This window comes from Heliangelus exortis, chromosome 7, assembly GCF_036169615.1.
Source record: "Heliangelus exortis chromosome 7, bHelExo1.hap1, whole genome shotgun sequence".
Taxonomy (NCBI): domain Eukaryota; kingdom Metazoa; phylum Chordata; class Aves; order Apodiformes; family Trochilidae; genus Heliangelus; species Heliangelus exortis.
The window spans coordinates 18,583,840-18,607,746 of record NC_092428.1 but is presented as its reverse complement, the minus strand read 5'-3'; the positions used below and the strand labels follow the sequence as shown (position 1 = coordinate 18,607,746).

The window sequence follows — 23,907 nt, the reverse complement described above, 5'->3', positions numbered from 1 at the left end:
GCACCAAAATTTCCTTAACAAAGAGAATTTCCTCTTCTCTGCACTAAATTACAGGTGAAAATTGGCATAAATGATAGAATTTAAAGAGAAAAAATGTTTTAGAAAAAGGTTTTGACATTTATTAAGTTTTAACTGTTATCCCCACTGTACTCCCAAAGTATATAGTTTTGGTATTGTGATCCACCAGGGCAACTGACTTAATTTAGTTTTATTATTTGGTAATAGCTACTCAAAAATAATTGTTGACTTGAAAGTAGCACATGATCTTTCAGAAATATATAAAAAAAACCCTATATATTTACAAGGAATTTTGTAGGAAATACAAGGTGAAAAGCCACTTCTTACCTCAGTAACAGCTTGGATTGATGCACCATGCTTCAGAAGAAGTTCCATTACTTTTATTCTGTTCTTCTTGCAGGCAATGTGAAGGGGTGTGAAACCATTCTGTAAGTGAGAAGAAATATACACTTTGATACTGCACATTACATTACAAAGTAGAATTGAGCCTGAAATTCAGATAAAATCTCCTTTATTTTAACAAAACACCTCCCAGACTTGTTTTGGCTTCAGCAAGTTGTTCATCTAAAAGAGAAAAAAATCTAGTACAATGGGTTTTGTAAAGCCAGTTTTAATTATAAAAGATATTGGCCAATTCAACAGCAAAAATAAATTTAAAATTCTCATTTCACATAAAATTATCAAAAGTTTCATTTTTTGCTTAAGGATATTCACTGCTGCTTGTGTAGAGTTTTTTGTCGGAGTTTTTTTTGAGGGGATTTGGTTTTCTTTTGACTATTTTGGAACTGGTGATAAAAAAAGCACTTTAGCTTTACAAGTTCTGTCATTTGGATCCTCTTCTGAACTAATCTTCCTACTAATTTTTTTATTCATGATGTGCTAGTTTACTGTAATTAGAATTATTTTGCTCCCTCCTTTAGAAAAAACTGCATGTGCAGCAAGGTGAATCCTTAAAACTACCATCTCATTTGACATGGAAAACAGGAAAATAAGCTCTCCAGGAAAATAAGCTGTTATTGTACCATGAGTGGTGCAGTAACATCAGCGCACTGAACATTGATGTCGCTCTGTATATTAATCAAAAAAACCTTTGCAGAACAATTCTGAAAACAGCTGACAGAACCAGTTCCTCAGATCTGATAAAAATTAGCTTTTTTACCTGCCACATAGTAAAGAATATCATATGCTTCTGTAATGTGGTGTCAGTGTAATTGTCTGTTCCAGTTAAATGTGAGAGGCTCTCAACTCTCTCCTTAGCAGTGGACAATGTCCAGGGGGAGCTCAGGTGCATTCCAGGGCAGAGTGAGCTTGAGCTCCACATGCTCTACTCCAGCTCCTACTTACTCATCCTGAGTGGGGATCAGGACAGAATAAAAGTAAACACCGAAAGATTTAGCAGAAATTTGCGACTAGTTTACCAGAGCAATGAGAAGCCTCTGTGAGCAACTCTGACAAGCTAAACCTGATGATGATTTCTTTATTTCAGAAGGCAAAAATAAATATTACAGCCCTACAAGCCTCCCTATTTGCTGGTTAGAGTGAACAAACCCTGTATATACCTTGATCAAAGACACCTGATAATAGGTTGATCTGACACAAAAAAACAGGGTCTGAGTGAAGAAAATCTATGAAGCCTGTGCTCTTTTTAAGAGAGTCAATCCCACCTGGCTTGTGAGGGCTTCAGGAGCTGACACAACATTTCAGGAACTGATCGAGTTAGTAGCATCAGGCTGTGAAACCGACAGTCAGCCTGATTAGTGTCAGAACGTAAATTTGTTTAGAACAGTTACTAAAGAACAGATCAAAAAGATGTTCAAAACCAGCAGACTGTTGGTATAATTTTGAAAAAAAAGCATTAACGTGTTTGGTTTGTATGCAGTTTAATTACACTAACAGATTTTGTTGCTGAAGTTGTTTTTAAAGTAGAAGGGTATGTGACTCCATTGACTTCATTATAGAATACCACAAATATTCGTTATGTAACTCATTCCTACACTTACTGTTTCACATCTTTGAGCTAATAAAAATTCTCTGCTTTAAGCGTTGCTGATTATTTTCTCTTTGCAAAGATTTAGAAAATTTTTCCACATTTAGAATTTTCCATACCAAAAACTACCGCAGTTACCTCTGCTGCTTCATGTATAAGGAATCATAACAGGCTACCAGGAGGCAAAAGTGCTTTAGTTACACTAGAAATTAATAAATCACTGTAGACCATCTGTAAGCATTATACATCTGACTGCATTATACATAATGAACAATTTGAACCTTGAGCATCCTCTCTTGTGCTGCAGCAACACAACATATCCTCAGTGTCAACCATCAGCAGGCAGAAAACAACTCTCAACTAAGTCTCACTGCAAGTTTGGAAGAATGTTTAGCTGTGAATAGTAACCCACTGTGTACTCACCAGTGCTTTGGCATTAGGATTAGCTTTCTTGTCCAAGAGAACCTTGGCAACTTTGTAGTGGCCACAGTGGGCGGCAACATGCAGCGCAGTCAGGTAGTCATTAGTGACATCATCTACAGGCACGTTGTGCTGAATCAGAAGCTGAACACAGTTTAGATGATCTCCCTGGGTTGCCATGTGCAAGGGAGACAAACCATTCTGCAAACAAAAAGAACCAACACTGGTGGGTTACAGGATGCTCAGGGGAAGGAAACTCATCCACACTGTCCTTAGAGCATTTGTTGTATGAAGAATTTTATAAGCCTAGAGAACACTGAAATTGAACCTAACACATTCAGTGTAACAATGAGGGTTCTTACTCTGCAAAAGCTATGTGGAATTTGGACCTTGTTCCCTTACAGTTTGTGGGCAGCTTTACCTTAAAAGAACTTTCATATCATACCAGCAATGCTCTAAATGTAGTTTATTCACAGCCAACATAGTCCAGATAAGTTGCTGGAGTTAAATGAGTTATGTGAAGAACAGCACATTTTGACTTCTAAAACTTGATGTTTGTAAAGGTTGCTTTGCAATCAGCACTAATGTAGCCTGTATATACTAGGCACAAGAGAACAAGTCAGAGCTCAGTAATCACTACAATCTTCCCTCATCCCTCCACTAGTGTCTTCCCGGATTTGTACACACACCTTACACCACATTACACACCCTTGGAGACTATTCTTCCCAGCCAACATTGGTACAACAGCAAAAGTTTCAAGCATAACCAGGATAAAAAAATCTGAATGAGATTCAGATTTGTGAATCTCATTCACAAATGTGATTTTGTGTGACCTACCAGCAGCGGTGGTAAACCTCTTGTTTATCTCAGAAGCACCTGGGAAGGATTCATATTTGGGAGCAAAACCTGTATCAAGAATTGTTTCTTGCATCGCTTACAATCACTGATCAACAAGCTGCCAATGTACATTACATTTCCAGAGTAAAAAAACCCAAGAGAAATAACCTCAACACACTTTCTTCCATTTGTATTATTTTTTTCTACGTAGACCTTCTAATCACACAGAATCACACAGAGTTAGGGATCGGAAGGGACCTCGAAACCAATCCCCCTGCCAGAGCAGGGTCACTCCAGGGGGTCAGGTAGGGACACGTCCAGGAGGGTTTGGAGTGTCTCCAGAGAAGGAGACTCCACAGCCTCCCTGGGCAGCCTGTGCCAGTGCTAATAACAACATTACATTCAAGTGGAGGAGGTACTCTGGTAACACACGAACTATGATGTGTATATAAGCTAAAACTGACAGTATGCAGCTTTCACCATCGTGCAGGAGCAGCAGCTCTTGCTCACAGATGGGGCGCCCTCATGTGCCCACAGTCAGCAAAGGCAGAGCTGCAATGTAAAACCAGCTGAGTTTTATATTACATTACATTACATTACAGCAATGTAAAACCAGCTGAGTCCTCATGCTTTCTGAAACATGATGCCTTTCCTCTCCCTTCCCACTGCCGTTTCATGACAGTATTGACAAACATTCAAAATAATGGTGGAAATAGTGAAATAATTTTTAAAAGGAGAAGACTAATACTGTCAGAATTTTAAAGCTATTTCCGTTCAGTTTTGAGAAGCAGATGTTCTTGGGACACAGTTATACCTTTCAAGTAAGATTATCTCATGGAAATCTCACATTTGATTTTTGTTGGTTTAGATAAACCTCTCTCCCATTCCCAAAGGCTACTATTACAGTAATTATCTGCATGGAAGCTTGATACTAGCAATGCATTTTAAATGTTTTCACTATCCTCTTGTGTAGTTAAACAGTGGAATAAAAAAAAAATTCATTTCCCTCAGTCACTAAGCCCCCCTAATAACAGTCTATAACTGATTATGTTTTTATGTGATAGTAAAAAATCATGAGACTTCATAGCTGTTCTGTTAATCTTTAATAGATCCTTCTGTTGAGGAGAGTGATTCTTCACAACACCAGCTAATAAACCGTATTTATTAATGGAGGAAGAAACTGAGAAAATGACATGGGATTCCCTCATAAGAGAAACTTGTATGAAAGAGGCTGATGTCGATAGAAAAGAAGAATCCAACCATCCAACACATCAATTTGGGAAAATCAGCAAGATGTTTGACAAAATTCTGTCATAGATGAGGAATGTGCAGCAATTAGCCAGACTTTACTCAAAAGAGCAAAAGACAAGAGTGGATGCTAAAAAAGTTGATGAAGCCAAAACATACTTGGGATATTGTCTTTTGTAATGACCTAAACCAGGATTCTTCTTAATTTTGTTGCAGTAGAAGATACTCTGCAATTTTACCCAGGTCCTTTAATATTTCAGTGCCTTGTCTTCCCACTTTTAACATAAAAATATTACATATAACAATGTTCTTCTGTCCCATATCCACGTTGGGAAAGAAAATCCACCAATGACTGTAAGAAGTGATTTGGTACTTCAAGAGGGAGACACTATGTGAACACTGTTATGTTACAGTTTTTATGAAAATTGCCAAGAAAACATTGAAAGGTGAAGAAGCTCAAGATTAAGCAAATACATTGACAGTCACATGATACTTAAAAAAAAAATAAGAAGAGGACTATAGAGATGAAATAGAGTATATCAAATGCCTGACTGGGCGAAGATAAAATTATCAGTGATACATCACTTATTTGGTAGTTGTGTCAAAAGATTTGAATCATGGAAAGTGTAATCATCTCTGAGGAGAGAAAAGAAAAGAAAAAGAAAAAAGAAAAGGAAGAAAAAAAAAAAAAGCAATTGAAAAAGATGGCAATTAATACACAGAGATGTCATTTCTACACTGAAAATAACTGGTATACTCAGGGCTAGAATTTGGGTTTCCTTTTGCTTGTAGAACCCCCCAGATAATCCATGAGGTCATTGCCTCCTCTGAAAATAAATCTGAGGTTACTTTAGTGCAAAAAAGGGCCAGCTCTACACTAACCAATCTCTAGCAGGAAATAGCTATCAAACTGCAGTCCGGGTAGTCTTCTGAAAGAGTTTTATGTAACACGAGAAAACTTTGGGAAGTACAGATTTTCAAAGATGTGTCCTATTTCAAATAATATATGACTTAATTTGGAGAGAATGGAACCACTTATTTTTGCAGAGGACAGTACTGTAGTTTAATGCCAAATGAATGGATTCATTAGTGTCATTCATAGGTACTGTTACTTCTTAGCTTACCTGCTGAAAACAGCAGAATTAACACATCAGAAGGAAACTCAGGAAGCAGTGCACTTTCTTCTCTTCACTTTTTAACACATAACAGTGTTTTCCCTTCAAGAACAGAACTCCAATTTTGCTGGAGGTGTTTACATAAGCCTACGCAGGTCAACATCCAAAGCGTGTCTTTCAGCTTCGGGCTATTTCAAACCCATTATTCCATGTTCTCCTTTGCCTAATTTTGGCTGGTGAACTCTGGGCCAGCCTGTGTGAACCTCCTCAGGAAGAGGAATAAACTGAAAACCCACAGGCCTCAAACAGCAGTTAAACTTAGGGATAACACCTGACAACACAAAATCCATGTGGCAAAGAAATGCAGCTCCTACGGAGAGTCACTCATTTATGATGGTGGAAACCATTACACTGTTGCTTTTATTTTTTTTTTTATTTTTGAATTTTTTAACTTAAGTAATTAATTGAGCTACGAAAGAGTGTGGAAGAGCCTTACTCCCTGGTGTGTGAGCTCCAGGCTCTGAGAGTAGCAGCAGTGTGGATACATGCCCTGGGGGGGCTCCTGACCAGGCCCCTGCTTGTGAAGTTTGCAAGTCAGGGCTGTGGGACTCCGTGGAAACTCCGTGGAAACTCCATGCAAAGGGTGGGTGGATCCTGTCTGTCAGATCACCCGTGATAGCGCTTGCCAGTGACTCACTGAGAAAAGGAAAGCTGGTGCCAACCTCCCCTCAAAAATGCTAAGTATATTTCAGTAAGGTGGAAAAAAAGAAAGAGGAAGGAGGAGAAAAGCAGAATATAGATGGGCGCTGAGACAGAATAGGACAGGATGACAGAAGAGAGAAAAGAAATAGGAGAAGGAAACAAGAAATGTTGTTAGAAGCATGTTGCTTACAGACTGAGAAAAAAAATGAAGTGGAATGTTATCCTGGGAAACAACCTTTGCAAACTGCTCCACCCAAATGTCAGTCCTGAATGGGAAAGTCATGGATTGCAAGGTTGCTACAAAGCAGGCTGCTGCACTGCGACCTAGAATCAGCAGTAACAGCATGGCAGAGACCACCACCAGAAGAATTCTGGCAAGCATGTGCTTTGATGCCAAGATTTGGGTCTAAAGTAATCTGTGCACCTTGCCACAGGTGATTTAAAATTCCCACAAAGAATTTTGCATGATAAACTGTAGAGAGATAGAACCTGGAGAAACTGGTAATAAGACTAAGTCCTAAGGAAATCTGAGCTGTCTCTGCAAAGAGACATTGCTCTATTTTTATCTCTTATCTCTACTCTAGCCTTAGGGTAATTTGGTGCAAGATGAAGATATATTGTAAACACTGTGTATTTATTCTAGCATAGAAACAGATATTTTCAACAACTGAAACTCTGATGGAAAAGGCTACCATACGTGCTTTTTTTTGTTTGCACAAAAATACTTGTGTATCTCAATTTAACACATTTTACATATGCAGACGTGCACTACATACGGCTTCACTTTGGAGAGCTCCCACACAATTACTTTAAATAGCTATGATATAGGAAAGTTATTGTCAAACCCTTAAATATATGAGACATCCAGAATTACTTTAAAAATTTTGTAATCATTATTGTTTCATTAAAGCTGTGGAATTTATTTCCCAACCCATAATTCTCTCCCCTTATTCTCCTTCTCTTCCCTATAGGGGAAGGGGTTAATGAAAAGAATCTGGCATTCCTTTAAGTGCTGGCCTAGTGTTAAACCATGACAAACTAGAAGGATTATCCCACCAGAAAACAGTACCAGTTACCTTGGTTTTGGAAAGAATAGGGGCACCACGATCCAGAAGCATTTCTACAACCTGTTCATGGCCACTTCTTGCTCCACAGTGGAGAGGGGTCAACCCATCCTGTGGGACCCAAACATTATAACTGATTAGTTTCAAACACAGTAAAACCTTGTGCACTTTTATAAAGACCTACTGTGTCCTCAAAAACTTAATTTCTGCAGGACAGTGCTCTTATGCAACTGAAAAGCTGAACCTGCTTTTTCAAGTGGATAGAGTACATTTTGGCTCTGATTTTCTAAACATTGAAATAGTCATATCAAATCAGCAGTCATGCAATGGGATACTTCCAGGCTACTTTCCCCTACGGTGAAGTGGTATATGCACATACAAGAACAAGATTGCACATCAGGTACTTTTTGCTGCCATGCCTTTGAGAAAACTGTTTTTTCCATTTGTCAATATGCACCAAAGTCAATGGATAGTCCTTTTTACTGTGAGAAAAAAAAATCTTTCCTCTTTGGACTTTTTTTTTAAATTTATTACACTGATTTTGACAGGTGTATAGTGTATAAGAAAACCATCTTAATTCCAGATGATAAAAGTTTGTTGAATTAACTTCTGTCTCTGGATGTTACTGGTTTAGAGTCAATGCATACTGTCAATATTTCTTTTAGAGTAGTTTGCTCAGTAATCATTATCACACTAGAAAGGCATTCCTGAAATGTAATTTAAAATACAAAGAAGGCTCTTTTTAACATTAACAGATATTCCATACTGATATAATTGTGCTTTGACCTGTACCCTGTTTACAATGCTCAAGTAATCTGCTGTACATGAGTGCTATGCTGAATGATAGCACATATATATATATATATATATACACACACATATACCTTGAGCAACAGTGAGTAAACTCACATGGAATTTTTCAATGCTGCATGACATGGTGCTTGTTACAAATAGTAATGTCATAGTTTGAAGAAAAATAAGGAAGAAAAATTGATCAGTCAGAGCAAATATTTGATTTGATTTGTTAAAAATGAACAAATATGCAGGAGACACTGTTACACAGAGACAGAAATAATACCATATTTTCACTAAGATGAACCTTTATAAGAAAGGCTGAAACTACTAAAGAAAGATAAATATTTATTAGTTTTCCAAATTCAAGTCATAAAGGAAGGGACCTTTTACCAGCAATCTTAAAAGCATTTCTGTTCTATTGTCTAAAATATATGCTACATCATTTTAATAAAAAGGATTATCTAAAAGTCCTTTAATAACATCCTATACTTTCCAATATATGCACATGCACTCCCTCTCTGCGTGTGTATTAGACTGTTCATTCTTTTTGCTCCCCTATAATTATCACATTCTCCTGGCACATCAAAGAAACCCTAGGACATCAGGCACAAACCTGTAAGTTAGGGAACATTTTCCAGATTTTAAGCCCCGTCCACAACTCATTTCACAAATGTGACATGGGTAGCACATGGAGAGTGAGACACATTTGATTATCTACAGGCACAGGAACAGACTCTTAAAAACATTGTGATCTCTAGGGAACAATCCCCTAACTCTCTCATATTGCCCAAGTTTGTGCCTACAGCTGACAAGGTTCCTGGGACACAGGAGGCAGCAGGGAGTGATGTGTGGCCAGCTAGAGCTCATGTTAGTCCAACCAGCAGTCCTCACCACCAGATGCATCACACAGCATGACACGACATTACAATCTAATGCAGGTGCTTGTTGAGACAGCCAGACTGTGGCTAGTGTTAAAAAAATGTCAGGACTCATGGTAAAGGGCAAACACACTTAAAGACAGCTTGTTTAGCTGCAGAGAGTTTATTTTGTATTCTGAAGAGATACTGTCTATTCACCTGGCTTTGTTAATTGCTGTATGGCACTAAAAGTTGCAAAGAAGTGTTCAGAGGCAATCTGAAACACAGATCAGATTATTTTTTTTAAAAAAAAGAGAAACTGAGATTAGAAGAGACTGCTCTGAACTCTGCAATATACTCTACTGATTTAGTCAGATTTTCTAGTTGCTTATTTACTGTTCACATGGACTATACTGAGTGAAGCATAAAATAAATTGCATGGATAAGGAAGCAAACTTGCCTTAATATGATAATCTGCAATGGTTTAGAAACAACATTACAAGCGATTATGACAATAATCTGCAGATTAAGGACTCTCTAAGTATGCACTGACATGATAAATCATATCATCTGTATTATCTCTCCCTCCAGAGACTATGAGAACAGCTCCAGCACAGCCAGGAGGACAACAGGAGATGTACTGTTTAGGCACAAGTTTCCTTTAAGCATCACACAACATTATCTGGGGCTTTTTCTTTAGCTTTTGTTTCAATCACACACGCACCAAATAAATGAGATTTTAGCACTGTTTCTGGTCATCTTTGAGACTCATACCTGAGTAGCTCCCTGATGTTGTTACACTGGGGTGACAAGTCAGGCTTGAGATTGGACGATGATGGTGCAGTTTATTAAGCCTCCCTTCTACAAGTGTGTTTCCCTGCCACCACATGTGGCCCAGAAAAATCATAGAACCATAGAATGGTTTGGGTTGGAAGGGATCTTTGAGTTCCAACCCCCATGCATGGTCAGGGACGCCTCCCACTAGACCAGGTTGCTTGAACCAGGTGTTCAACCTGGCCTTGAACACTTCCAGGGATGGGGCATCCACAACTTCCCCAGGCAACCTGTTTCCATGTCTCACCAGAGACTTCTGATCAGCACAGGTAAATATGAACCAGCCCCTCTGTGCTCTTCCCTTAAAGAACAGGTGATATGAATTTGCAAAGCCACTGTCCATCATACTTGAAAAGTCATGGCAGTCTCAGTACAGTGTATAGTGGGAGGAGAAGGGGCAATAATTTCAAACCTGAAGAGGGAAGGTTTAAGTTCGAGATTAGAAAGAAATTCTTTCCTTTGAGGGTCGTGAGACACTTGAACACTTGCCCAGGGAAGCTGTGGTTGCCCCCTCCTTGGAAGTGTTCAAGGCAGGGTTGAGCAACCTGATCAAGTGAAAGGTGTCTGCCCATGCTGGGGGGTAGGAACTTGATGATCTTGAAGGTCCCTTCCAACCCAAGCCATTCTGTAATTCTGATTCCCTGTCAACACCCACCCATAATTTCTCTTGCACAGTGGGATTCTCTGGGCTTTACCTCAAATCCAAGCAGCCTCACTACCACAACCCTCACATAAGCAAGAATCAATATATAACCCAGTCTAGGAGAGATTAAATTAAGAACAACATCCAGTAAAAGCTTTACTGTGCTGCCAACATTCACAGCTTGTCAGACTTTGAGCCAAATCTCCAAGCCTGTTGTCCATGGCTTTGGCAGAAGTGTTCCAGGCAGTCCCACTCCCTGAGGAAGAACATGGCTCCCCCTGGGGAGCAATGGGTGCTGCAGGGCCTCTCATGCCCATGGCTGCTTAGTGAGTCTCCCAGCATGAGTTTCAGCCTAGTGCTGCTCTCTATCTCATGGTGTCTCTAAACCTTCTGAATTCTTCACTTCATTAGCACTACTGCAAACTGCCCTTTCCATAGTTTCTCTGCTCTTCCTACATATGCAAAGCACACTTAGAGAGCCAAGTCAGTGTTACTCTGGTGGTTATTTTGGGTCTTAATACATGTGGCTTTTCTAGAGCAGCTTATAAATGATCTGATATAACTTAAAAGAATATATCCCACAATACATATGGCTTTTCTAGAGCAGCTTATGTATGATCTGATGTAACTTCAAAGAATATATCCCACATGTTTGCATGCTGATAAGAGTGCCAGTCTGTTATTTAGCAGAAAAATCAGTAGAAAAGCAATTGTAAACACTTATTGTTAATCCAGGCTAAAACATGCTTGTTGCTTACTTCAGACACAAATTCACTTTGGCATATACTATACCAGGCAGCCAAAGCAAATCAAGCTAATTTAACCAACCATTCTAGTTAAACTTTAAAAAATAAAGTCTTTTCTGGAAGACAGAGAAAAAACATTAGAGCAATATTCAGTAAACATGTTACATGAGGCATTAATAGGTCTATGCTTGGAAAGTTAGTTAAAAACCTGAACAATAAAAAGTTGACATTGATGGACTAAAGCAGCACCTGGTCCTTGAAGTACCCTTAAGAATTTTGTACAAAGCCCTAAATACCAGCTGCTAGACCTGTCCCACAGAAAAAAAAGCCAGTGATAAGGCAAACAGATGGTTAAAATAAAACAGATGGTTAAAAAGAACTACAAGGGATTAAAACATAAAGATGACTGAGTTTCAAAATAGCTGTAAGATAGGTTTTTTAAAGTAACCTCATCTGCCCATCCACTATTTGGGCTCCTAACTACAGTTGGCAAGCGTGCAACAATCCATGCTGCTCACCAAATCCTAGAGAAGTAAATACAGAGAAACTGGGAGCCCATGGATGACTTTTTCAATAATTTTAACAGGATAAGGATTCAGCCCTTCACATTAACCTTTTGTACAGTATTTCAGCACTGAAGTTTCCAGGACCATCTGCCAGCAGCATGCTCATGAAGATGACTAAGGAGAGGAAATCATTACCCAAACTTATTTAATGCTCAGAAAAAACTTTCTGTGAATTTCTGTAAAATGAGTATGCTTGTGAAAAGTAAAAATAGATATTGCATATTTCCAGTACCCCAATACAGATAATGAATTGCAGAAAAAGATTACAAAATGGCATCTGAATATATAAATCTGTCCCATCTAAGAGCCAGAGGAACAAATCCTGGCCCTGTTAGTGCTTGGTCAACAACACAAAATGGTATAATCTGCATACTCATTTAAAGGTGAACTACTGACTTGATAAAAGAGAAACAAAAGCCAAAGAATTTCTGCATCTGAGCAAAAGAAACAAGCCATTTTCAAGAGGTTTTGTCCTTTCATATGGGTACAGAACGTTGTCCATTCACCTTTAAAGGAGGTATTTTGCATTCTATAACCAACATTTGCACTAAACTATATACTGGTGTTCAAGAAAAAAACTGTTTTAGTTAAAAAAAAACCAAAAGCCTGCTCATCTTTGATCCACAAAATTTTTGCTCATCTTTATAAAGCCTCTTAAAATAGACAATTATACTTCTGGTAATAGCAACTTCTGTTATTTTCAGGTGCAAATCTCATCTCTTCATCAAGCTGTGTGTGCATTCAGAACCAGCACCTGCCCCTGGAAGAACACCCCAAGTCTGGGCTCTGGCTGGGCATCCAGCTGATGGGCAGGATTTGATCCATGTAGCAGAAAAGACAGCCTTGGCTCTTCTTTCAATTACAACATGTTCAGTAGTGATTATGGTGTTGCAAAAGGAGGTGACTGAACTTTTGTCATCCTGGGTATTTATAAGGCCACTCAGCCTGAGACTGCAGCTATTCTCTTCTCTTTTCTCTACCCTACAGATCTCTAATGGGTTCTGTGAGTTTCCTCAGCAAAGCCACACACCACCCAGAACACAGCCTGGTAAATCCTTGCCAAGATGAGACAGTGCCACCAGGAGCAAAACTTCCACTTTGGCACTAACTGCCAGAAAATAATCCCCTGTTAATGCCAGAGACTTCCAACATGAAGTGGCACACGTATAGGACAGACAGGAGAAGTTATGCAAAGCCCTTCTGATTCATGACGATGATGGCTGTCTCTGGGGAAAACCATCACTGGGGAATCACACTCATCCATTGCTTTTTGCCTCACTGGGAAGCTCTGCAGGGCCCGGGAGCTGTCAATGCTTCTGCCCTCTTCCCAAATCCAGTTTTCCTCCCAGTGTGTATTTTTAGTTACATAAATTATCCTGATGCATGACTCTGGAGCTTGTGATATGAAAAATGAAGCAGATCACAAATTTTCTTAATGAGAAGAAAACAACAAGCTGGGCTCCAGCTACTTAAAGTAGTGGTCACCAGCATTTTGAGTACAGTAGACCATATAAATGCTCACAGAGAGGAAGCAAACAGTCCCTTGCCACAGCCCTTTCTCCTTGCTCTGACCAAATGCACATCTGTCACATCACCAAAATGTGGCCCTCCCCATGCCAGACCTATGTCCCTCAGCCTAGCAGCCCCCATGTAGCACACAGCAGGCTGGTATTTTAATCCAGAAATTATACCTGCTGATCCCATTATGCATGAAGAGCCATCTCTTCCATATTTCCCAATTTGAAAACCAAAAACATTTTACAAAGAAATCTTGAGAGACTTCTAAAGGTAAAATGGAAGAACTAAAGAAAAACACCTGGACAGAGTGAAGAGATGAGAAAATCAATTGACCCAGTTTCTGAATTTGCTACAGAAACAAGAAATGTGCCTCTACAGTCTTGGCAGGAAATCTCAGAGGCTGCTGAAACATGGGAAAACCAAACAGAAACTTGTGAATGCAATAACTGCAGAAAAATAGACTTTTAGATTTTGTTTGGGTGGAGATTATTACAGAATAATTTAAAATGAAAAAAAATTATAAGCTAATATTAAAAGAAAAAAGTCAACTGTCTAAAAGGCACAGGCACAGCTCCTGAAGGTTACTTCATGTGCACAGGAGAATGCTGTGAAAACTGCCATGAGAGCCCACAGCACCTCTATTTCTGAACATTTGAACCTTTTCCTTCTTTTTCACCACTGTGCAGGAAAATAAATTGTTCATGAATTGGTTTCATGCAGTTTTCACTACAGCACTTAGATATAACCATATGCACTGAGCTTTCAGGTCACTCAGAAACTGGAATCAGGTGTTGGCCTGCTGGAAACCAAAACTTCCCTCATTTCTCAGCATATTTGCTGACAAATACAAGCCAGCAACTAAGCACCCACCAGACAGAGGGTGAGCTGCATGAAACTCATCAGCAACATTGTGCTCTGTGACATGGCCCTGTGGGTAATGACAGGCAAACACACACTGCAGTTCAACTCTTATAATTGAATTCTGAAATATCTGAATTCTTCTGTTTTAGTATTTTACTGTACATTCACCTCTACCCCAAGTAGCTAGAAGCAGGTCCTAGTTAAATAGTCTACAAAGAACATGGAAAACTGTTGGTTCTGAACTTTGCCATAGATGGTGTCTCACACACTGCTTTGAGAGCTGTGAATTGCTAGCATTCTATTGCAACCAGTTCATAAAAAAGAAGTTCAGTGCAGCTTCCAACAGGAAGATGAATGATTTAAGCTGTACAGAAACTAGCAGGTCAGAGACAAGAATTCCACAGTGACTCACAGTGTTCACAGTTAACCTTACCCTTGTTTTGGCATCAATTTTAGCTCCTCGATCAAGTAGGAGTTTGACCATATTTGCATTTCCCCTCTTCGATGCAACATGTAATGGTGTGATATCATTCTGTGGAAGGAAAAAAACATGAAAGTAAATATCCGTGCATCTTTTGTGAACTCCATGATCAGTTTACTCACAGAATTAATTAAGCTCGATTTACTTAAGTGTAAAAGTTCTGTTTCCCTGGGGCCTGTGTTTATCCACATACATGAATTCCTGTTCTGATACCTTGACATATACATTATAAAGACAAACATGCAAGTTGTGGTTGGATTTATAACATGATAGGATTTTGCCTCAGTTCTCAGTTTTTGGGTAAGAGTTAAATTTATCCAATTTTACTGTTTAAATCCTATCAATTTAATTCAGCTGTGGCCATTTCTGAGCATGTAGCGATAAGGATTCACACTGCACAGTTTTATTGGCCTTGTAGAGACCATGGTATAATAAATAAAACCAGTTCATCTGTAGATCTAATTCAAAAGCAGGAAGATGCCATTGCTATTTCTGAACATTATCAGCAAACTCTGAAAACCTTGTAAGCACTTTCATTTCAGTTGCATCACTAATTTCATCTACTGAATTTGTTCTTCTAAAGGATGTAAAACTGTCATTCAGTGGGACTGTAACTACGTGTCTGTGCCTCCCCAGGAGGTGCCTGGCAGCCAGCAGCATGCAGTGATGCTGCACATCCAGGACACTTACATAACCAGTGCCTGAGCACACAGACACACTCTTCTAACAAGCTGTAGCTATGATGTTTCTTCATGCTCTGATGAATCCTTTCTCTTGTGGCATATGAAGGCCACATCCTGTATATATTTGTTCATAAGGAGCCAAGTAAAAATAAAATTATTTAAATAGAGCATACAGATACTGTATGAGGACTTTATGTGATTCTGTGATTCTGTGACAAATAGAATTTTAAATATCACGTTTCTGTGTATTCTGGGGCATACAAACAGCTGGCTGCATAAAACCAGCCTTCCTGTGACTGAGCAGAAAGCAGTAAATTTTAGCAAGCATGTGTGCTATGGCTGACTGAATCAGAAAGGCACCCATCACCTTGACTAGCTGGAGAAGAGTACAAGTGTACTGCCTGGCCAACAGACCATTTAATAATGTTTCCTTAAAACTGCAGGTGGGTGGAGTGATAGAATGAATACCTGTGCTGATAAAAGATCTCCTCTCAGATGCCAGACGAGCTGACTCAAAGCTTAATAATGCTGAGTACTTAATCCAGTATGTTATGTTTTCATTTACACATGATTTCTCTATGAAGCTAACTCAAAGCTACTAGAAAGTACTAATTAATACCATTTCAGAGGTAAAAAGCCTTTTAGCAAGATGAAATTACAGTTTCTTTCTCTGTTATTAATGATCACTAGAGCATCAGTGTGACTACTATTCCAGGGTGGCCTCACATTCCTTTAAGAAACAAAGTAAAATGAAAATGTTGCTTAACACATTAAACATAAAGTATGTTATGCCTAGTTCTTCCAGGGATGTAAATCTGGGACATTGCTTAATTTTCAATTAGCGAGTTGGTTTTAAAAAAGAAATAATTCTCTTTGACTGGGAGTTGACATTGGATATACTATGGGGTCAATATATTACAGTATCAGCCTCAAAGAGGACAGAAAGAAGAAGAAAAACATAACTATGAGGAGATACTTTCAGCTTTTCCTATCTTTCCAGGAAGAAAGGCACTACAGAGGCCAGAGGGAGAAAGAGAAATTAATTCTACTTTCCTTGAAAAAAGCAGTAAAGTAAGTAACTTTCATGCCTTCAAATAAAGGATACTGCAGTTAGTTTAGATGAAGGACCACCTTTTTCGGGCAGTAGGGTTGAAGGGAAAAGAGGTTAACTCATTCTAATAGACCTTAGTGCCCTGTTAATAAATTAATAAGTTAGTGCATCATACACAGATGAGAAGAAATATCTTTTCTGAGCATCAAGAAAGAAACGGAGGAGGGACAGTAATACAAAAGGTAGGACAAATTTCTATTAGAAGTCTGGTTCTTATTCATCTTAACGCCAATCAAAATCAATCTAGTGTAGCACAGGGAAGGGTATAATCACATAAGAATGTACACTTTGGATCTAATTCTTTGCCAGCCTGTTAGTGCAAAGCTCCTGTTGCCTTAAATGAAGGAGAGTTGACTCAAGAGTGGATGAATGAGGACTGGCAGATACACACCTTAAAACTCCAACAGATGGGACTTCTACTTAGTAGTTACAGTTTGGGTCACACTGTTTGCTTGCAACAGGTGGGAGAAAGATATAATTGATTTTCATGGTCAAAAAGGGGGTCCTGTTCATCTGACCTCTGTGTTTCTGCTTTGTACTGAAATTAGTAGGACCTCTCCTGCAGTTGTCTCTGGGGGCAAGCGTGCTGATGGGGGATCATTGGGATATTCTCCAGCACCTAATAAGGGCTGAGCTCAGTTCTGCAAGCTGGAGAGCTAGCAGTCCATCCTTCTGCCATTTGATCACCTGTCTTTATGAAAACCATGTAAATTTAGGGTCTCTAGGGCCTTGAAACATTTAGTTACATTTGGCTGAAAATAGGCAGCAAATTCACATTAGGAAGAGATAGATAGATGGATAAGAAACTTTATTACTTCAGACACAGTTTGTCAGGAAAACCAACAACACACAATTATCCCGAAAAAAAAAAAAAAAGAACTGAACAGGAGGAATCATACAAATGAAACCCTCCATGCCCAGTAGAACATCTGTTAATTTGGCTGATCAAACTCAGCTCCTCTTTCCTGGGGAAAAGGGCACTGCAGCACTCACTCTCTGGGAAGGAGCAGTTTTCATTGTACCCTACTACCTCTTCAGACAGTTCATAAAAAGAATTAAGAGACAAAGAAGAAAAAACACGTTTAGCCTTCTTCAGTCCTAACAGCCCAGGGCAACACTGTGGGGAAGTAAAGGGAGAAAAAGAGAGGGGGCAGATCTCTATTCAGAATTTCATTTTGCCACTTAGCTATCTGAGCTTTTACTGGTAGAGAACAGTATGAAGTAATAATCGTGATGTTTGAGAGCTCCTGACTCCTGAATAGAGGAAGAGATGCATTCTGTGAATGCTTGAATAATTGCACACTGAAGTTTAGGGCAAGCAACTTGTCTTTGGTCAATACTGAGTTGTTCCAAGGCTTACAGAATTAGAAATTACAGAATCACATATCTGGTGCCTTCCCAGCTCTCATCTGACAATCAAGAAAGTGAACTAAGAAGTGAATGGTTCATCAATGAATCATCATTAATGCTTCTGATGACAAAACGCAAAGCAAGCAACTTGAGTTGTTTGTACCTGTCGCAAGAAACTAGAGGTAAAAAAAGCTTTGTACTATGTATAGCTTAGGTTGAGGTTATTAACACTTTTTAGTGTTAACAGCTGTGGTATCAGAAAAAATATAGCTACCCAATGTAAGGTTCTGAATCCTTTGGTAAACCAACAGCATCTGCTGTCTTTTCATTCTATTTTTATCTGTTAGATCATCTATAAATTTCTCCCTTTGTTCCTAAGATAGAATAGTAAATCAAGAAACTTTTGAAGATATTTTCCTGCAGTAATAAAGCTGAAATGCCTTCAAAAATTTGCTGTTGAAAGATGTGGTTAAGATCTAGAATTTCTGCTGGATTGCTTCTTGCCCTCACTACTGAAATATCAAATGCTGGATAATGTCTCAGATAGACCACTCAATGTAGAGCTTCAACTTGCCATTCAACTTGAGAGTTAACAAATTCTGCAGGGAATATGAAACATATGTTGTGAGAATAGCAGCTTAAAACTGTGCAATGAATTCTCCTAGGGTTATGAACTAGTACATAGGTTTTCCTCTTCCCCCTGGCAGATTTCCTCTGCCAAGGTGTTTGACTTGAAGTACTCTGAAACTGTATATAGCTCAAAGTATGACAGATTAGATGCATGCAGCTTTTTTCTATCCTCTACAACATTGTGGATGACTCTTTTCCCTTTATCCATTGCCTGCTGCAGCCACCACCCTCTCACACAGGGCCTGTGTCCCTTCAGTCTCACAGTGTCCAGAAATATGATGAATGAAGAATAATTGTCTTTTCCATTCCATGGCTTTTGCTTGTGTCTGACCAGAGGAATCACTAAGTCCTTTCACCTGCATCTCTCTATCTGCACGTTCACAAGAAAATTTTGAATTATGCTGTGCTAAGCAATAAGCCACCTACATTTCCCATCTGAAATGAGATCAGTTCCCCTCTTACATATGGTGTTATCCATCACTCTTCACCACAGCTGGGATTACTCAATGCTAATTCAAATCAGCATTGTAATGTAAGCATTGTAATGGCTTAGGAAATCAGAAAAAGTAGGAAAAATTTGAAATTGATGGAGTGCAAACGCAGTACATCTTGTAGTTATACTTTAATGCATTTAGAAAATGAAGATGTCCCCCTGGTTTCTGGTGTGACATGCTGTCTCTTGGGATTTCCTCTTTCTCCCATCAGGAAGTCTGAGTTTACAAGTATAAGGATGCTAATAATAAACAAGAAAAGTAAATGTTTTCACTTACAGTATCAAATTCCACTCTGAAGCTCAGGAAAAAAAGGCTAAACCTTTTGTAGTAGTGCTGCATTCTTTTAAATGCTTATTGATTGGAAGGGATGGATGTAGGGACTACACATAACTATTTCTGGTGTCATGGGGACGGAGGAGAGATCTTACCTCCACGTCTGAGCTCTCTTCCCAGAAATGTCACGTATCTTTGATATTTTTTAAAACAAAACAACTCAGTTTTTTTGCCAAAATATCCAGATTAATTTGGAATTTAGTAAGATTGTCCTTCTCAGTTCTCAATTGAGAGCAGACCCTGGGAAGAACTTAATATTGACAAAGAATGTGTGAATAAAACAGAAGCTGAAAATAACCAGACTTCTGCTAAAGCAGAAATTTCCCGTGCAATCTGGAAAACCCTTCCATCATTAGAGGTTCTAAAGGAAATGTTGGTTGGTGGTGGTCGTGGACTGGAATTGTCACCAACAACACTGCGTTGATGTCACCACTATTATCAGTTCCTGAAGGTATGGGGAGATGGTGCTGTGCATGTGAAGGTTGCCATATGGAACTAAGCAGCTGCATCAATATATTGGATACGAAAATGCACAGTATTCTCATCTGTATTTTTTCTGGAATTTAGAACTGGAGCTACAACACAGCAGAATTCCTGCATAGAAAAGTCTTATATTCTAGGAGCTTTTATGGGATTCATTGATTCTTGCATAGGACTTCCAGAAATTAAAGAAAGTATAGGTAAAACACACAAACACACAGCAGATGATTTCTAGGAAACCTTACAGCAGTACATAATTTTCCAGCTTTTTTATTCTCTACTTAATAAAAGTCTTATATTTTGCTAATTTAGCTCTTCATTGCTTATATACTCCAACTTCCTCAGGCTTGAGATGTATAAAATGAATCCTAGAAGAAAACTAAATATGAGTATAGCAAAGAGCTGTTACAGCAAACTACCACTGGGCAACTAAAGAGATGTTTTTCTTTTATGTTACTGTCACTTACTTGCTTCCTGCTTTTTGATGGGCTAATGGTGTTCTGCTTCTCAGCTTCAGGGTCATCATTAATGCATGCTGTCCTCACATACCCTCTCAAAATTACCAAATCCTTTCTCAGCCTTCCAGTAAGCAAACTTTCTGTAGGCAAAGCCCATTCCCAGTGGAACAGAGATCTCCTCTAGAAATAGGAGTGCTGTGTGTGAGGAAGGCTGTTCACAGAGTTGGATGCAGCTTTATGGCACAGTAACCATCACTTGTCTGCTTTGGCAAGAGAGATATGGGCAGAGGTCATCTTCATGTAGAGGATTCCCTTGCTACCTGAATCTTCTAACTTGGTTAAATATAGAGTGGATGTGCAGGTCACAAAAGTTTATTTCAGCTGTTGCTCTGAGTGCTGCAGAGAACAGTTTCTTTCTTCCTTTCTAACCACTGAGCTCCTCAGAGACAGGTGGACCTCCAGAGGCATTTCCTCACCTGGGCTAGACAAATCTTTCCATTGGAAGATACTCAGACAGAAGAATGATATATGAAGATCCTGTGAACCCTCAAAAGATAACTTTTACCTACCTACAATTCCCAGAAAACACAGCTGTTCAAAACACCTTCCTCATCTCTCTGCTCTGCATAGCAGCCTTGGAGAAATACTGATGTGCAATTCCTTGTTGCTGAATTAGCTCAGAGCTATCTGGACACACATCTCCATTGCAGCTGGCTGGGAACTGCAGCAGATAAAGCTGCCTGCCCTACCTGCCCACTGCTCCTGGGGATGTGTGAGAGAGGCCTGAAGGGTGGGCACCCTGCAGGAGTCTGATTTATAGAAAAAGAATTTTCTTGCACAAGATACCGTAAGTATAATCAGACTGCAAAAGGAACTGTTTTCTCATTCCTTCCAATGGCTGTTACTTGCTTTAGCATGTACCTGAATACACCTTTCCAAAGTCCTAGATATCAAAGTGTAAGGCAGTCTAGAGAAAATTTGAAGGGAGCAGTAGAAATAAAGAAGAAATCTTACTGTCACCCATCCTTTTTCACCAACATCCCACCCACCCTAAAGCTGAAAATGGCTTGATTCTGGTAAAAAAATTCCAGTCCATGCAACAGGGACCAGCTCCAGCAGCAAGGTTGGGAGCACAGCAGCTTTCACTACACGTATGATCACTGTATGCCAACAACAAATCTCCTCAACTGAAAGCCTGAAACAAGAGAGTCTGCTTGATGGGTATCACTTCTCAATACTAATCACTAGGGTGGTAGGGCCTGAAGAGAGGAAATAGATATCAAAACTATTAAAACTCCAGGTGAAACACCGGGCATGGTTTGATTCAAAGGCACAAGTGGCTGATGTACAATATCTTTTTTTAATAACTGCTATTACTTTTTCTTATTGAGAAATTTTATACAGTGGGTGACTTAAAGGTCTTTGGCCTTCTTCCAGTTTGTAACTAGGATTTATCCACACATCTCCAACATCAGGTGCCACTGCCAACTAAGAGAATAATATCTGTAAGAGAATAATTGCTGCAATCCTTCAAAGCCTGGGTAGCAACTGCATTTATGTGTTCATCTGGCTAAGACAGGAGACAGACTTCACCCACAGTTCTCCTTTATTTTCTTCTTTCACTTCTTTACCCCATATGTGATTGCCTTCCAGTTAAAAAAGAGTAAAATACAGCAATCAATAAAAGGATTTCTTTAGCTTTGAAGAGTTTCAGAACATACAAAGGTATTACAGAAAAAAGATGATCAGTAGACAGAAAATGCCTGTTATATCTACAAAGAATACCCTGCCAGTAATTGTGACAGGTTTATTATTGCTGAGTTTGAGCCCAAGAAGTCAAGTAATTTGGAATGAGTATTTTTCCTTCATTACAAAATGGCACTCATCCAGCCCAACAAGGTGATCTTGTTTCACTTGGACTGAGGTTATGAAGGTTCTTGGAGCTGCCTCTCTGTAAATAAATAAAATCAGAGGCATCACAAGCTGATTTACTGAAATGATCTCCCTCCTTTCCACAGGGAACTTTCCACATTGTGCCATTTTCCCTGCACTTGTAGCAAAGCTAGAGAAAAAAGCACAAACACAGAAGTTCATTTAACGGAAGAGTGGACATGAAATCAGTGTCTGGGCTGGAAGAGTGCAAACCAAAAGCAGGAACATATCTAGCTCTTACAGTAAGCAGGTACACAGGCTGGCAGGCACCATAACACATGTAAGAGCTCCTGGAGCTATGCCTGTTTGTCCTAGATACAGTGAAAGAAAGGACCAAGGGAGTATGTGACAGCTGAGAGGCAGGCAGGTGCATACCAGCAAGGATGAGGGGAGCAGCTGCTACTGCTTATCACTGGGGACATCATTTATTTACAGTACAGCATCACTGCTCACCTCCTGCCCACACACCAGGAGCCATCACCAAGTTTCTGTCTTTCCCTGCCTTCATTGTTGGAGCCTCTTTGCTCTGTGGGCTCTCAGAAATGCACTGAAAACACAGCAGATAAAGGTATCTCCCCTGTCACAAGTGAGCCCTCCTTTTTCTTACATCCTTTCACCAAATCCTCCTCACTACTCTCATGCTTGTTCTTACAGCTCAGAGATCTCACTTCATCCTGTGTCTACATTCACATTTTCTCCATCCTTTTCTCCTTCACTACACTGACTTTGGGAACAGACTATCCTGCCATCATATGGTTATCTTCATGTTGTACCCTCCATACAAGTATCTTCTGCTACCACAATCTCCTGCTCGTGTTCAAATCTCTCCCCAGAACTGATACTTACCTAAACTGGGATACAGACAAGTAGTGTTGATTAATATTTATTTAACAAGAACGGGGAAATTATTTTGCTCATTAGAAAAAGCAAAAAGTGCGTTTGACACCGTCATCCTACAGATTGCTCTTTGTACTTCTAAAAGGTACAGAAAATTCAGAATTATTCTAGTTAGGTTACAGCCCTTCAAGATCTTGCTCTGTTGCTTGTCTTAGATTGTCAGCAACTCAAATCTGGACCTTTTATCCAGAGGTGAGATGGCAAATAGTGGATGCTGTTTGCAGAAATTAAAGTAACAGGCAATGAGGTGGCAAGGGGCAGGTTGTTGCTGAGGGTCATGCTTAGTACCTGTTCTAGTAGTACCTCCACCTGTTTTGCAGTCTGGGCCACCAAGAATTAAGCAAGGACTCTGTTACTCAGTGCTTATAATTGCACTTTACACTCAGTTTACACTGATGTTCTGTTTGCCTACACAAATTCACTGCTCCACCAGAATCTAACTCATCTTTCTTTGAAGCACTTTCATTACTTGCAGCCTGATAAGCACTAAAGAACAAAATTCAGCTCCATATTACTGTTATTTATGCTGCAATTCCTTTTGCCACAGCCACTTTATGTAGCTTTGCAACCAGCATACAGCAGAGATGCGTGCTGTGGATGCCCACCCAGCTATCACAAGCACAAAGAAGCTGCTCAGTGCATCACAGCTCAGCCCACTGCTCTTTTGGGCTGATGTCACCTGCCTGTCCCAGCTTTCTGAGCAGTCTGCCTCTCTCTGCCCATGACAAATAATGGGGGGAAACCCTGAAATTTCCTGATTATGAAGAAGAAGGGAGAATGGCCTTGTTACTTTGGATGCGCCCTCTATCAATGACCAGAATCCTCAACAGAGCTGCTGAAGCCTAA

General features: G+C 39.5%; 1 protein-coding gene across 41 annotated transcripts in view; it reads right to left on the bottom strand.

Moving 5' to 3' along the window:
- The window catches only part of ANK3 (ankyrin 3), a 351,630-nt gene that overhangs the window by 106,600 nt on the left and 221,123 nt on the right, over nucleotides 1–23,907 (bottom strand). For all 41 annotated transcript variants that reach the window (XM_071749152.1, XM_071749165.1, XM_071749160.1 and 38 more), the window contains 4 exons: nucleotides 14,646–14,744; nucleotides 7,405–7,503; nucleotides 2,429–2,626; nucleotides 346–444 (listed from right to left, as the gene is read on the bottom strand). In XM_071749152.1, coding sequence (XP_071605253.1) covers nucleotides 346–444; nucleotides 2,429–2,626; nucleotides 7,405–7,503; nucleotides 14,646–14,744 — 495 coding nt within the window. The remainder of the gene's footprint in view (nucleotides 1–345; nucleotides 445–2,428; nucleotides 2,627–7,404; nucleotides 7,504–14,645; nucleotides 14,745–23,907) is intronic.